The sequence below is a fragment of the Polyodon spathula genome, chromosome 14 (assembly GCF_017654505.1).
Source record: "Polyodon spathula isolate WHYD16114869_AA chromosome 14, ASM1765450v1, whole genome shotgun sequence".
Lineage (NCBI taxonomy): Eukaryota > Metazoa > Chordata > Actinopteri > Acipenseriformes > Polyodontidae > Polyodon > Polyodon spathula.
The window spans coordinates 16,148,184-16,160,361 of NC_054547.1; the positions used below are offsets into that span (position 1 = coordinate 16,148,184).

Here is a 12,178-nt window from a genome sequence, read left to right on the forward strand (position 1 = left end):
ATATTTGGTAGAGCCACCTTTCGCTGCAATAACAGCTTTAAGTCTTTTGGGGTAAGTATGTACCAGCTTTGCACACAGTGTCGGAGTGATTTTGGCCCATTCTTCTTGGCAGATTTGCTCCAGGTTGTTCAGGTTGGTTGGACGACGCTTGTGGACCGCAATTTTCAAATAGTGCCACAGATTCTCAATGGGATTGAGATCAGGACTTTGACTGGGCCACTGTAGGACATTCACCTTTTTGTTCTTGAGCCACTCCAATGTTGCTTTAGCCTTGTGCTTGGGATCATTGTCCTGCTGAAAGGTGAATTTCCTCCTAAGCTTCAGTTTTTTAGCGGACTGAAGCAGATTCTCTTGCAGTATTTTCCTGTATTTTGCTCCATCCATTCTTCCTTCAATTGTAACAAGATGCCCAGTCCCTGCTGATGAGAAGCATCCCTGCAGCATGATGCTGCCACCACCATACTTCACTGTAGGGATGGTGTGTCTTGAGGCATGGGCAGTGTTAGGTTTGCGCCACACATAGCGCTTTGAGTTTTGGCCAAAAAGCTCTATCTTGGTCTCATCTGACCACAAAACCTTTTCCCACATCGCAGCTGGGTCACTCTCATGCTTTCTGGCAAACTCCAGACGTGCTTTCAGATGGTATTTTTTGAGTAAAGGCTTCTTTCTTGCCACCGTCCCATACAGGCCGGTGTTATGCAGAGCTCTTGATATGGTTGACTGGTGCACCATTACTCCACTCCCAGCCACTGAACTCTGTAGCTCCTTCAAAGTGATTGTTGGCCTCTCTGTGGCTTCTCTCACAAGTCTCCTTCTTGTTTGAGCGCTGAGTTTTGAGGGACGGCCTTTTCTTGGCAGTGCCTGGGTGGTGTGATGCAGCTTCCACTTCCTGATTATTGATCCAACTGTGCTCACTGGGATATCCAAACACTTGGATATTATTTTGTACCCTTTACCTAATCTATGCATTTGTATTACTTTATCTCTAACTTCTGTAGAATGTTATTTGGTCTTCATTTTCCTTCAGATTCACAGCCTTACCAATGATCCTTCAACAGTGGGGTTTTTATCCAGAAAATGTGACAGCAACTTTAATGGTTCACAGGTGGAGGCCAATGGTAAGGTAATTGTGTCCTCGTTAGGGCAATTTCTTTCATCGGTGCAAACTGGGAGCTTCCACAGCACAGGGGTTGAATACTTATGCAAGCAAGATATTTCAGTTTTTTATTTTTCTTAAAAATATTTCCCAACATAAAACCAATGTCTTACAATAATTTATTCTGAGTTTCAGTGTTTAAAAATAAAATATCGAACAGAACGAAATTTCAATGTACCATTTGTAATTCGGTAATATGAGAGAACTGGTCAGTGGTCTGAATACTTTTGCAAGGCACTGTATATATATATATATATATATATATATATATATATATATACACACACACACACACACACACACACACACACACGGGGGGGGGGGGGGGGGGGGGGGGGGATATAGGTCCACAGATGTGTGAAATCCATGGGTAACTGAGGTGTCATTGTGTGTGACTAAAATGCATGAATAAAATACAGTTTAGTAATGTAAACCAAATTAGCATTTACTGAAGATGCATGTAATACAATATATTACAAAGACAGTACAATGTTTTAAAATTTGTTTACTTTGACAGTGTTATTCCGAGCAAAATAGTTTCAAAGTGCGATACACCGCCAACCCTGTTTCCCTAGCTTTCTCTGTTAACAAAAAATAATAATAATAATAATAAAAAAGAAACGGAAATACTACAAAGCTACAAGATCATATGAATAAGTTTCTAAAGTAGTAGTGAGTAGTTGTTTCTCAATGTGAACTAGATGCAAAGAAATGTCGTTTTCTTCAGCTACTAGTTTGGTTTAAATTTATGCAGAAAATAGTTTTCCTAAACATAGCAAGCAGATTCCAGAAACAGAATGAACGCTCAAAGCAAAATAGTAGAGAGTACACTTTCATATGCAAACTGCACGGAGCAACACTTCAGTTCAAAACAAAACAAAAGCATATAAAGCAATACTGTAAGTTTGATCCTCCAGGACTCCTCGATCAACTCCAGTACTAATCTGAATGAAAGAGAAAGTGAGCTGAGCTAAGCTGAGTGCACCTTGATTAAATAGTCATTGGCCTCAGCGGACCCTCCTTCCTTCTCTTTGTGGGTTCAATAGATTTTGCATTGCATCACCTCTAGAGTCCTTATTTAAGCTTCCCTAATAGTGGTGGACAACATTGGTTCTACCTGCAAGTGCACATATTTGTAACTGTATTTACTGCACAGGACACAATGATGAATGGATCTGAAACAAACCACACTGATATGGTTCCCTCATAATCCCTGATGTGCAATAAGATAAGACTTGGACTTGAGGTTTGAGGACTCAGCTACAAGTCTGTATACATATTCATTCATTCCTTCATTTATGTACCCATTTACTTATCTTGTTTCCTTATCAAACAGCAATATTGAAATGGCTTCATGGAAATAGGATACAATAAAATGACATTATGTTGCTAATAATCTGGAACCATAAGCTTGTGAGTTTGAGCTTTTTAAACCCCTCAATACTAATGCAATGAGCCGACTTACCTTTGTGCCCCATCATTACAGCAAGGTGTAAAGGTGTGTTTCCTAAACAAGAAAAAAAAAAAAAAAAAACAGCAGCATTTTAGTCATAAAATTATGTTACAGTATACAGTTCAGTAAAATAAAAAATTTGGATACATGTATGGGGATGTAACCTTATTATATAATTATTCTGTCTGCACTAGAACTGTATATTAGTAACCTGAATCCCCACCACAGATGTAGTGTACAAATTATTATGTACATACATACTGTACATCCATTGGATGTGCTTAGGAGTGCCTTATTAAGTTTAATCACAAACAAATATGATTTGCTTCGTGTTTGTTTATATATATATTCATATATATATATATATATATATATATATATATATATATATATATATATATATATATACACACATACATTACATACAATATGTATATATATATATATATATGTATATATATATATATACATATGATATATATAAAATCGCTTCCAAATTAGATCTGTTTGTGATTAAACTTATATATACTGTAAGTACATACTCCGTCACTATAGCTGTACAGATCAGCCAAAATAAATAGTACACTGTTGGGAGTACCAGTGCAAATCTACTACCGGTGGGATTTTTCTTTTTTTTTTTTTTGCACTGCATTGCATTGCAGTAAAGTTGTAATTTACTGCAGCCTTGCTTTTTTCATTTATGTGGTTACTGTGTTTATTTTCACATGTCACGCTCTGCAGTTGCTGGACAATTTAAACATGTAAACATCTGCTTTTAAATGATGATGCCATGTTTTGGATGACATGAATAAATATTGTACAGATGTGTTTGCTATTTTGTTTTGATCTTGTGGGTGCAACTGAACACGCAAAGAGCAGTTTACTGCAAGCCTAGTTTTAAATGTTTTCCTACATTTAACTGGTTGTACATCTGCTTTATGGTTCATTTGTTTTACATGCTCATACTTGTTCTTTCTGCGATGTTTTTAGCTCTGAAGATTCCAATTGTTAAACTTCAAATGTGTTTAATCCTACAGAAACCTTAAAACACAAAACATTGGGAACAAAATGACAGCTGAGAGAGAGAGAGAGAGAGGAGAGAGAGGAGAGAGAGAGAGAGGAGAGAGACAGATACAGAGAGAGAGGAGAGAGAGAGACCCCCTCAGGACTGCATGAGTGAGTCACAGGCTGCACAAGAACCTTTTGACATTCCCAGCCATGCTTAGCCTGCTCTACAATGTATATCAATGCTCTGCATACTCATGAGAAATCCCCTCTTCCAAGACCTGCATTAATCACCGATTGGTCTGTCTGCTGCAAGAAGGGACAGGGAACTTCATCCAACCCAGACATCACAATAAATCTTGATGAAAAAAATTATCAATGTGGATTAGTTGTATTCCCAGTGGAAAAAAAAAAAAAGAAGAGGTTATATTTTTCTTAAGAAGAAACACCAAAAAACATTTTTGTTGAAGCAGTTGCTATGATAGGGACATGCTACACATTATAGGACTTATTTCACCACACTGGTTACATCAAAGGAAAGAAGCCTCCTCTACATATCAGACGTATTAAAATAAAATCACACTGACATGTAGCCACCTATAGCCTGCAGTAACTCACTTGAGTTTATATAGGGCAGGGGTTTTCAACCGGGGTGTACACGTACCCCTGGGGGTACTTCTAAGGGTCATACGGGGTATGCAGGATGACTAAACAATGCACAAATAAACATGAAAGTAAGAAAAAATAATGATCTTGAGTTTTTTTTTTTTTTTTTAAAAAACGGTATTAAAACCACTGTGCATACTTATTGAAACTTTGCTTAGCAGCTCAAAGTGAACAGCTAATGAAAAAAAAAATTGCGTGGATTTCCACTCTGACATAGGTGAAGCAGGTGTCTGGGGATTGTGCCTGGAGAGCGCTGTGCTGCTCATGATCTTTGCTGTTTTCAACTTGTCATATCAGTGAAGCACAGTGTCTCTGCGTTTTTTAGAAGTATAAATGCTCTGGTAAACATAAACAGTCATCACAATACTTTGACAGTTTTTGTTCATTACCGTGGCTGCATTTTATTAACAGCAGTAGCAGCTGGCTGAATATGTGTTCGTTGTTTGATGCATTTCTTACTTGGAATAGAAAAAACGAAGGAAAGCACAAAAGTCAGAAAGTGCAAAGCGACAAAGTTATACAGAGTTCCTTCGCATCCCTTTGGCGTTAGTAATTAATTATAGTTTTATCTTGGTTAATGTTTTTGATACTGTACATTTTAAACAGCACACTATGCTGAGGTGGGAAGTAAATAGTAACGTGATAAACATTCACAGTGCAGACTATTTTGTATTATTTATAACAACTTTTCCCAATAGAAAGCAAAAGATTCCTAAATACTACCTTTTAACTCTTTGCATCCAAGTTTTAAGAATGAAGCCTGTTTGGTTTTCTGCCTCAGCAATTTGTCAGTCCCAGACTGTTGTGTAAAATTATATATTAAATAAATGGGAGAAAAAATACATGTGTTAACCAGATTATTCTGCCTTTTATTGCAACTACAGTACCATTCCTTGAGCAAAAATTGTAAGGGTACTTTTGCTGTCATCCTGAGGTCATGCTTCCCAAGTCGTTCATCTAACCACTGCTTCCAATATGAAATGTTTATGATTCCTTCTATTTAGATGATATTAGAAAGTACAGAGGCAGCAGGAACTTTATGAACGAAAATGCTGTGTTTGAATTGATCCATGGCACAAAAGTTGTGTCTAACTCATGATGCAAATTTCATACGGGTATAGCAATCGCATGCTTGGTTTTGGGTGGATCTGTGTTGTTGTTACAAAAATGAATGGCCGTATGTGCTCTAACTGGTTGAAACGACCTTGAGGGTTGTATAAAGTACATCATGGTAAACTACACAAGCAGACAGGATACAAAGACGACAGCAGTGGCCATAGACATTGCTATCCGTTCCACCTGCTTTAATAAATCTCCAGTGCCGGAAAGCCTATAACAGGGCGCAAAATAGCCGGTGGCACCGGCAGCAATTGCCGCAACATCCAAGCTGCTTGCCACAAATTATAAAAAAAGAACAGAAGACAAAAGTTGCCTGCAAGCCCACTTTCGCCGGTGTCCCTCAGCACCAGCACAACTGATCCACATCCCATTCACAAACTTGCTCAGCGTGAGCTGGCCCGTTCTGTCTCAGTTCAGTTTAACTGCCTAATCTCATCCTGCGCGAAAATGACTCTTTATCATGGTCTTTACATTATTGTTGCCATTCCTTTTACTGTACACCTCTCACGAGACACATATTGGATTGGTTAATGACGGGCAAACAGAGGGAGGGAAGCCATTATACAGAGCTCAGTATGACCACACTTCCAGAACTCGTGTTCACTGTGTGATTTTTCCGTCTGTGAGCCCCAATTGCTCCATAATGCATTACAATAGCCCTTTTATACTCGTTATAAGGCGGAACACAAATAGCATGGTCTTGTAACAATGGTTACCCACTATAGCGTTATCAAGTGTAAGCACTGTAATGATAATAATAATAATAATATGAAATTACAGTTAAGTACAGTACTGCAGAAAGGACGAGATTAGACAATTCAATTGAATTGTGACAGATTGGCCTTTAAATTGCAATAATTAAAAATTCAATGGTGCAATAGACATTCTAACGCCTTTCATTCTAACTCCTTACAAGAATTTAGTGATGGAGTACGCCAGAAAAAAATCCCCCTCACTCATCCCAGTCATTCTTTTCTTTATTTGATTTCCTCTTTCTGTGTCAGTCCAAACACATGCACTTGTTACTTAGGACTACTTTGCTTTTTATAGTGTGTTCAATTGTTAAAGTTCCTGATTGCGCCACTAAATAAACCTGGTTTCAGCAGGTCTTAACACAGCGCTCAGTTGTCTATTGGGAGTCCCACTGCAGTTTCATCAGAACTGCTTCGGCCAATATGTTAATGATGGGGCAGGCGCTCTATCACAGGGCAAGACATGTCTTCAGAATACCATTTTAGTGCAGTATTTATTTTTTTTTTTTTTACATCTTCGATCCATTTATGGGCCACAGAGCCAGGGGCAATCGCCATTATCGCTTGCACTCGTATTTGCGGTGTGATCAGAATACAACCCTGAGAGTTTTAGTTCATAGACAGTAAGAGTTTAAGATGTTTGTGTTAATAAAAGGTTTTTAAAACATACTTTTCATGTTTTTTCCTTGAGAAACTATATAACAAATAGGTAGTTAATGAAAAGATGATTTAAATCAATTTTTTTTTTTAATTTTTAAATAAAGTTATTTAAATCGATTTGATTTAAATCAGCCAACCCTGTGCCTTGCCCTTCATGACCTTAACTTCATGCCCTGCTATGAGACGGACAAGTTTCAGGGTCACTGATAACAACCGGAAGACCAAACTCTGGAAAAAAAGTTTTCCCTTGTTTGACACACTTTGAGACCTAGCATTCAAAGCTGTACTTCATCATTGCAGACTCTATTTCTGCTGGATTTAATAATGTACAATGTGTTTCAACTCTGCTAGAAGAGTCCAGGAAAAATAAAAGTGTGGGCCGAGCACAGATAAGAAACAACAGCCCTAATGTTCTTTCTGTTTGCACCAGTTCAAACTATACTTGAGTTTAAGAAAATGTTAAAACTTCTGTTTAAGGGCTTACTGTAGCTTTGCCCTTATTTGTCTTCATCTGTCAGAAACTAATACAGAGAAGCTCTTATGTTCCAGTACAGAATACAAAAAAATAAATGTTCCTCCAGTGCACTACTGTAGTTTCTGACAAAGATGCCTGTGTCTTGTCTGATGGCTTTTCAACAGCCACCATTATTCTCTCTAGATAGACTCTAGGAGAACTCTTAAAGGCATATGGCACTGAGCTGCATTGTTCTCTGTCTCTGCTACTGTAGACAGCCATCCGAGTCCAATGTGTTGCACATAATGTAATGCAGCTCCACAGGCATGTGATCAATATAATGAAGCAGGACCAAATAATCAGAAATATCAGGTCTTTATTTTAAGGAAATAAATCACAGTCATACCGACTGGTTTAATAAGGCACGGATCACAGTTTGACTTGTTTGATAAGGCACGTTGTTTCAAGCAATAGACAAAGTGCAGTTATGTTTGTAAAATAATGAAGACGTCACTATGGTTATCATTATGATTTTTTGTTTGTTTTACTGATAACACCTTTATAAAGATTATTGTTATTAAATGGGTCAATAAAACACCCCAAAAGAAAAACACCAGCAGGAATGGAGGTAGTGAGCAGTTGTATCAGAATCCACCACTGTTAAATATTTTAAATACTACAATACAAAAACATGGATTAGAAAATAAACAATAATGAATCACTGAACAGGCCATGTATAAAGCTACCTTTACTGACACCGAAAAAGTTAACAGCGAGACAAAACTAAAGTCAGAAATGTCAACAAGGAATTCGCGTGGACAACCGTTGCGCTTTTTTTTTTTTTTTTTTTTTTTTTTTACATTTACGCATTCAATGCTAAAAGCATTATTGGAATTCCCTGGTCTTTAAATTTTCCATTTGGAACAGATGGGGTGCAAAGTGGCAATTCTTCAGTATGGATGCAGACTTGCTAAATGTCTGCAAGTTTAGCATGCTGCAGCCACTGCTGGATCAAACTGAATTAATTCGTTCAACACAAAAACGTATTTCTTGTAAAAGTGATTGGACAAGAATCCAAAACTTTGCAATACGTAAACTCCTGGTGACCTCATACTGTATAGCACCTCTTAGTATTCCTAAGTGCACTTACAGTCAGACGTACATCCAAAATGTAAAAAAGTACTGTAAAAATAAAGTGATCTTCCAGTAACAGAAGCTTGACCAGGGAAATCAAATTGGCTTTTAAAGGAACACATTATCAAATCAGTTTTATAGGAACACTTTATTTATTTATTTATTTATTTTAATTGCAATATATTCACACCCATGCTCAGCCTGTATGTATTTTATTTTAACACAGGGAAGACAAACACAGTATTGATCAAGGTGCTTTTAAGTTTGGTTTATTGTTAAAAGCTTTAGGCTAAACGGCCTAAGGAAACAAAACGGGTTGCATCCGATCAAAGTCCTTTTGATCTGGCCATAATTTGTTTCCCAGAAGCTATAACATATTAAATAATGGGCTTATCAAAAACCGAACAAGAGTAGATAGCATTTTTTTTAAATGCAATCAAATTCCTACAGGTCAGTATGGTCAGAGTCTAAATGTACACAGTAAAAGTCAGACACCCGATTTGTTTTACTTTTGGGTATTATGAGTTGTATTATAAAATACAGAGTATGCAATTTATTGGTGTGCAATATTTTATTTTATATGCAGTAGTGCAGAGGACTGGCCAATGGACCGTAAAATAATAAAATTAACAATCAAGTGATCCAGAAATAACACACTTAACATCTCTGAGGACATCAGTAGCCGACTCAGTGATGACTGACAACAGAAAAAGCAACTACAACGTTGTACATCATGTGCAGTGTGTTCCGTCACCTTTCCCCGGTGGGTGAGGGGTGATACACATCCTCCATACATAGTCAAACCCATCAGAACCTGAACTCAATCACCACAGTAATAAATACAGAAACGCGAGTCAAATGTACAGCATAGTCCAGGCACGAAACTAGGCAAGTTGCACAACAAGTCTGTAGCCGACACTTTACACTGTAGTCTGTTTAACTATCCAATGTACTTATATACTCACCATGCATATCCTTTTGAGATATATTGTGGGTCCTGATTAGTGATGACAACCTCCGCACATCTCCCTGGAACACACATTCGTGCACCGGGAAATCCTCCACTTTCCTGATGATCGGGTTTTTATTACTGTCATCAACAGTCTCAATTGTTGTATTACTAGTATTGATATTGGTGTTTGCATTGATCTGTGATTGCTGCTGTTGTATCGACGGAGATTTGACCAGCTTATGATTGCTGAAGATCTTGATGGCTTTGCTCTTATTACTAGTCCTGGTGGTCGAAACGAAAGTCCCAGTCGCGGCTTCGTCGTCGGGTTCCAAGAACTCTTCATCTTTGCTGAGTTTGTGATCTTTGCGCAAAGAGCGGATCTTTTCACCCGTCATTTTTTATGATTATAAAATATCAACAACTGGGTCGATGGTGGAAGTAACAATGAATACAATTGATTAAAGTTGTTGCTTTCGCTTGTTGTGGCGATGCTTCTCGGACTGCACAATGCAACATGAATTATACACACCACACTACATGAAAACATTGACTCCCCAGGCTGTACCATACGGCTACCAAAACAGAAGCAGCACGAATTAAAGAAAAAAAATGACAAAAAACGAAACCACTAACCGAGTCTTTTCCACCGTAACTCAAAGTAAAGAGTTGATTCCTTATTATCTCCAAGGTGGTATCCTCACTCACTGACTACACCAAGGCAAAAATCTGCCATCTTCTGGCTCTGATCTCGCGAGATATTACAAATCAAATACTATACCATAGATTAGGAGGTTAGATATCGCGAGGCTTGAGCTGGTTGTCAATTGTGTCCCTCAAGTCTCGCTATTGTGTTCTGGATAAGAATTGAAGATTTATTTTTATACACCATTTTATTGAAGCGGTAGACGCAGGGTTTTTTTTTTTTTTTAATGTTAAACTATGATAATTGAGCATGCAAAAATAAGTTGTTTGTAAAGACTGTAAAGTTATTTAACAAGTTATTTATTTAATAAGTTTTGAGAATGCAAATAGTTCAGTTTTTCCAAAATAAAATGTTTTTACAAACCCGTTCCTCAAGTTTCATTTTCAGTACCAAAATTAAAAATAATTCATTGTAATTTGCTTCTTCAGCGGTGGTATTAGACTAGTACTGAGAAAATTAGAATGGTCCAAACATGAGACCGACAAAAGTGCTGGAAAACTGGTTTGACACGTTTTCCTGTGATATCTGAGAAAGGAGCAAAATACAGCAAAAGCAGTTTATGATGACCACAACTTATGACAGCCTATATTGCAGCATAGAATGGCGAAGCTTGCAAAGTGTAAAGTCTATAGACAGCACACGGTAAAAGCTGGTAAAAAATAAATGCACAGTAAATACAAAGCATTGCTAACTGCACAATTCCAGAAACCTGATTGTTTCAGACCATTGCAGTTTTGACAATATATACACTTTGCTAATAGAAGAAAAGTCCTAAGTGAAGTGTGAACAACAAAAAGCATAAGCAATAGCACCACTGTCAGCTTGCCCTGGCAAAAAAAAACAAAACAAAAAAAACAAAAAAAAAACAACACTTTGCTTTAGTTCTCCCTGTAACTTTTTGTCTATATGAGGTAATTCCTACTGATTTGGCAGTGGGAATCACTCTTTAGCAGACATGTAACAGGTCTGCTTTCATACTGAAGAATTGCCAGTTGCACCCTATCTCTTCCACTTGGAAAATTAAAGAACAGAGCATTTCAATAAGTAGTGGCAGAATAGGGTTTATTTATAATTACCCCCATCAAACTCAGTACTGTTACCTTGGTAATATGAGCAGCAGAAAGAAATGAGGGATCACAGAGGTGGGAGGAGGGAGGAGTGGCCAAGGAGGAGGGAGCAGGGAGGTTGGCATTTATAACCTGTATTCATTTGATCATAAAAAATATGGTAAAACTAGAAATAAACATATTAGTTAATATGTCAATAGCCAGAATATTTACATAAATAGTCTGATATTCCCAAACTGAACTTTTAAACTAAATAAGAACAGCTCATTCTTGGCTTGGGGCCCACTAGGAGCGTTGCATTGGCAGGTCAAGGTTAGAGGTTACTCACTGTCCACCTGATCGATAAGTGGGTTGGAGCTGTATGGCAACATTGAGGCCAGATAGTGCAAATTGGGATGTAGAGGTTAAGTGACTTTCTCAGGGTCACACAATGAGTCAGTGGCTAAGCTGGGATTTTAACCGGGTATCTGCTAGTTACAAGCATGTATATTTAACCACTGGACCACACAGCCTCCTATAGTTAATGGGGAAAGACTTTGTATTCCATTGCCAATCCACAGTCAACCAACCCCATTAAACACTACATTAAACTTTCTTTCCACAACACTTCAGCACCCCCTTGTGGAAGCTAAATAAAATGTTTTTTTTTTGTTCTATTCATACAGATGCACTTCCTCTATCAATTTTGAGTGTGACATATGCACCAACTGTATGAATGGTTAAACACACTATACAGTAGTTAATAGGGCTTGTTGAGTATAAAAAAAAACAAATCGTTAAGAAATTAAGTAAAATATTTAATTATAGATTGTATTTTTGTACACTATTATTTGTGGTTAAATGACCCAGAAACAGTATTTGCATAATTACACCTAATTATACCTAATTACACCATGTTCGTTTCCAATTTGTAAGATCTCAACCTTGTCGTACAGCACTTAAGTTCTCAAGTATAAATATGACGGAGGTTCCTAAGAAGGATGTGTGACAGACATGTATACACAAGTATACTAACAAGGACACCATCTGGTCTAAATATTTTCTGTCTACATTTCAT

At 37.4% G+C, this 12,178-nt stretch overlaps 1 protein-coding gene across 2 annotated transcripts in view; it reads right to left on the reverse strand.

Moving 5' to 3' along the window:
- LOC121326727 (ankyrin repeat domain-containing protein 13C) overlaps positions 1-10,090 on the reverse strand; it is a 45,912-nt gene extending 35,822 nt beyond the window's left edge. The window contains exons 1-2 of one of the 2 annotated variants that reach the window (XM_041270150.1): positions 9,985-10,090; positions 2,622-2,663 (exon numbers count right to left, since the gene is read on the reverse strand). In XM_041270150.1, the coding sequence (XP_041126084.1) occupies positions 2,622-2,637 (16 nt within the window). In that variant the 5' untranslated portion in view covers positions 2,638-2,663; positions 9,985-10,090. Of the gene's footprint in view, positions 1-2,621; positions 2,664-9,364 lie in introns of both variants that reach the window. The other variant, XM_041270149.1, reaches the window with a different exon arrangement.
- Positions 10,091-12,178: the final 2,088 nt, after the last annotated feature.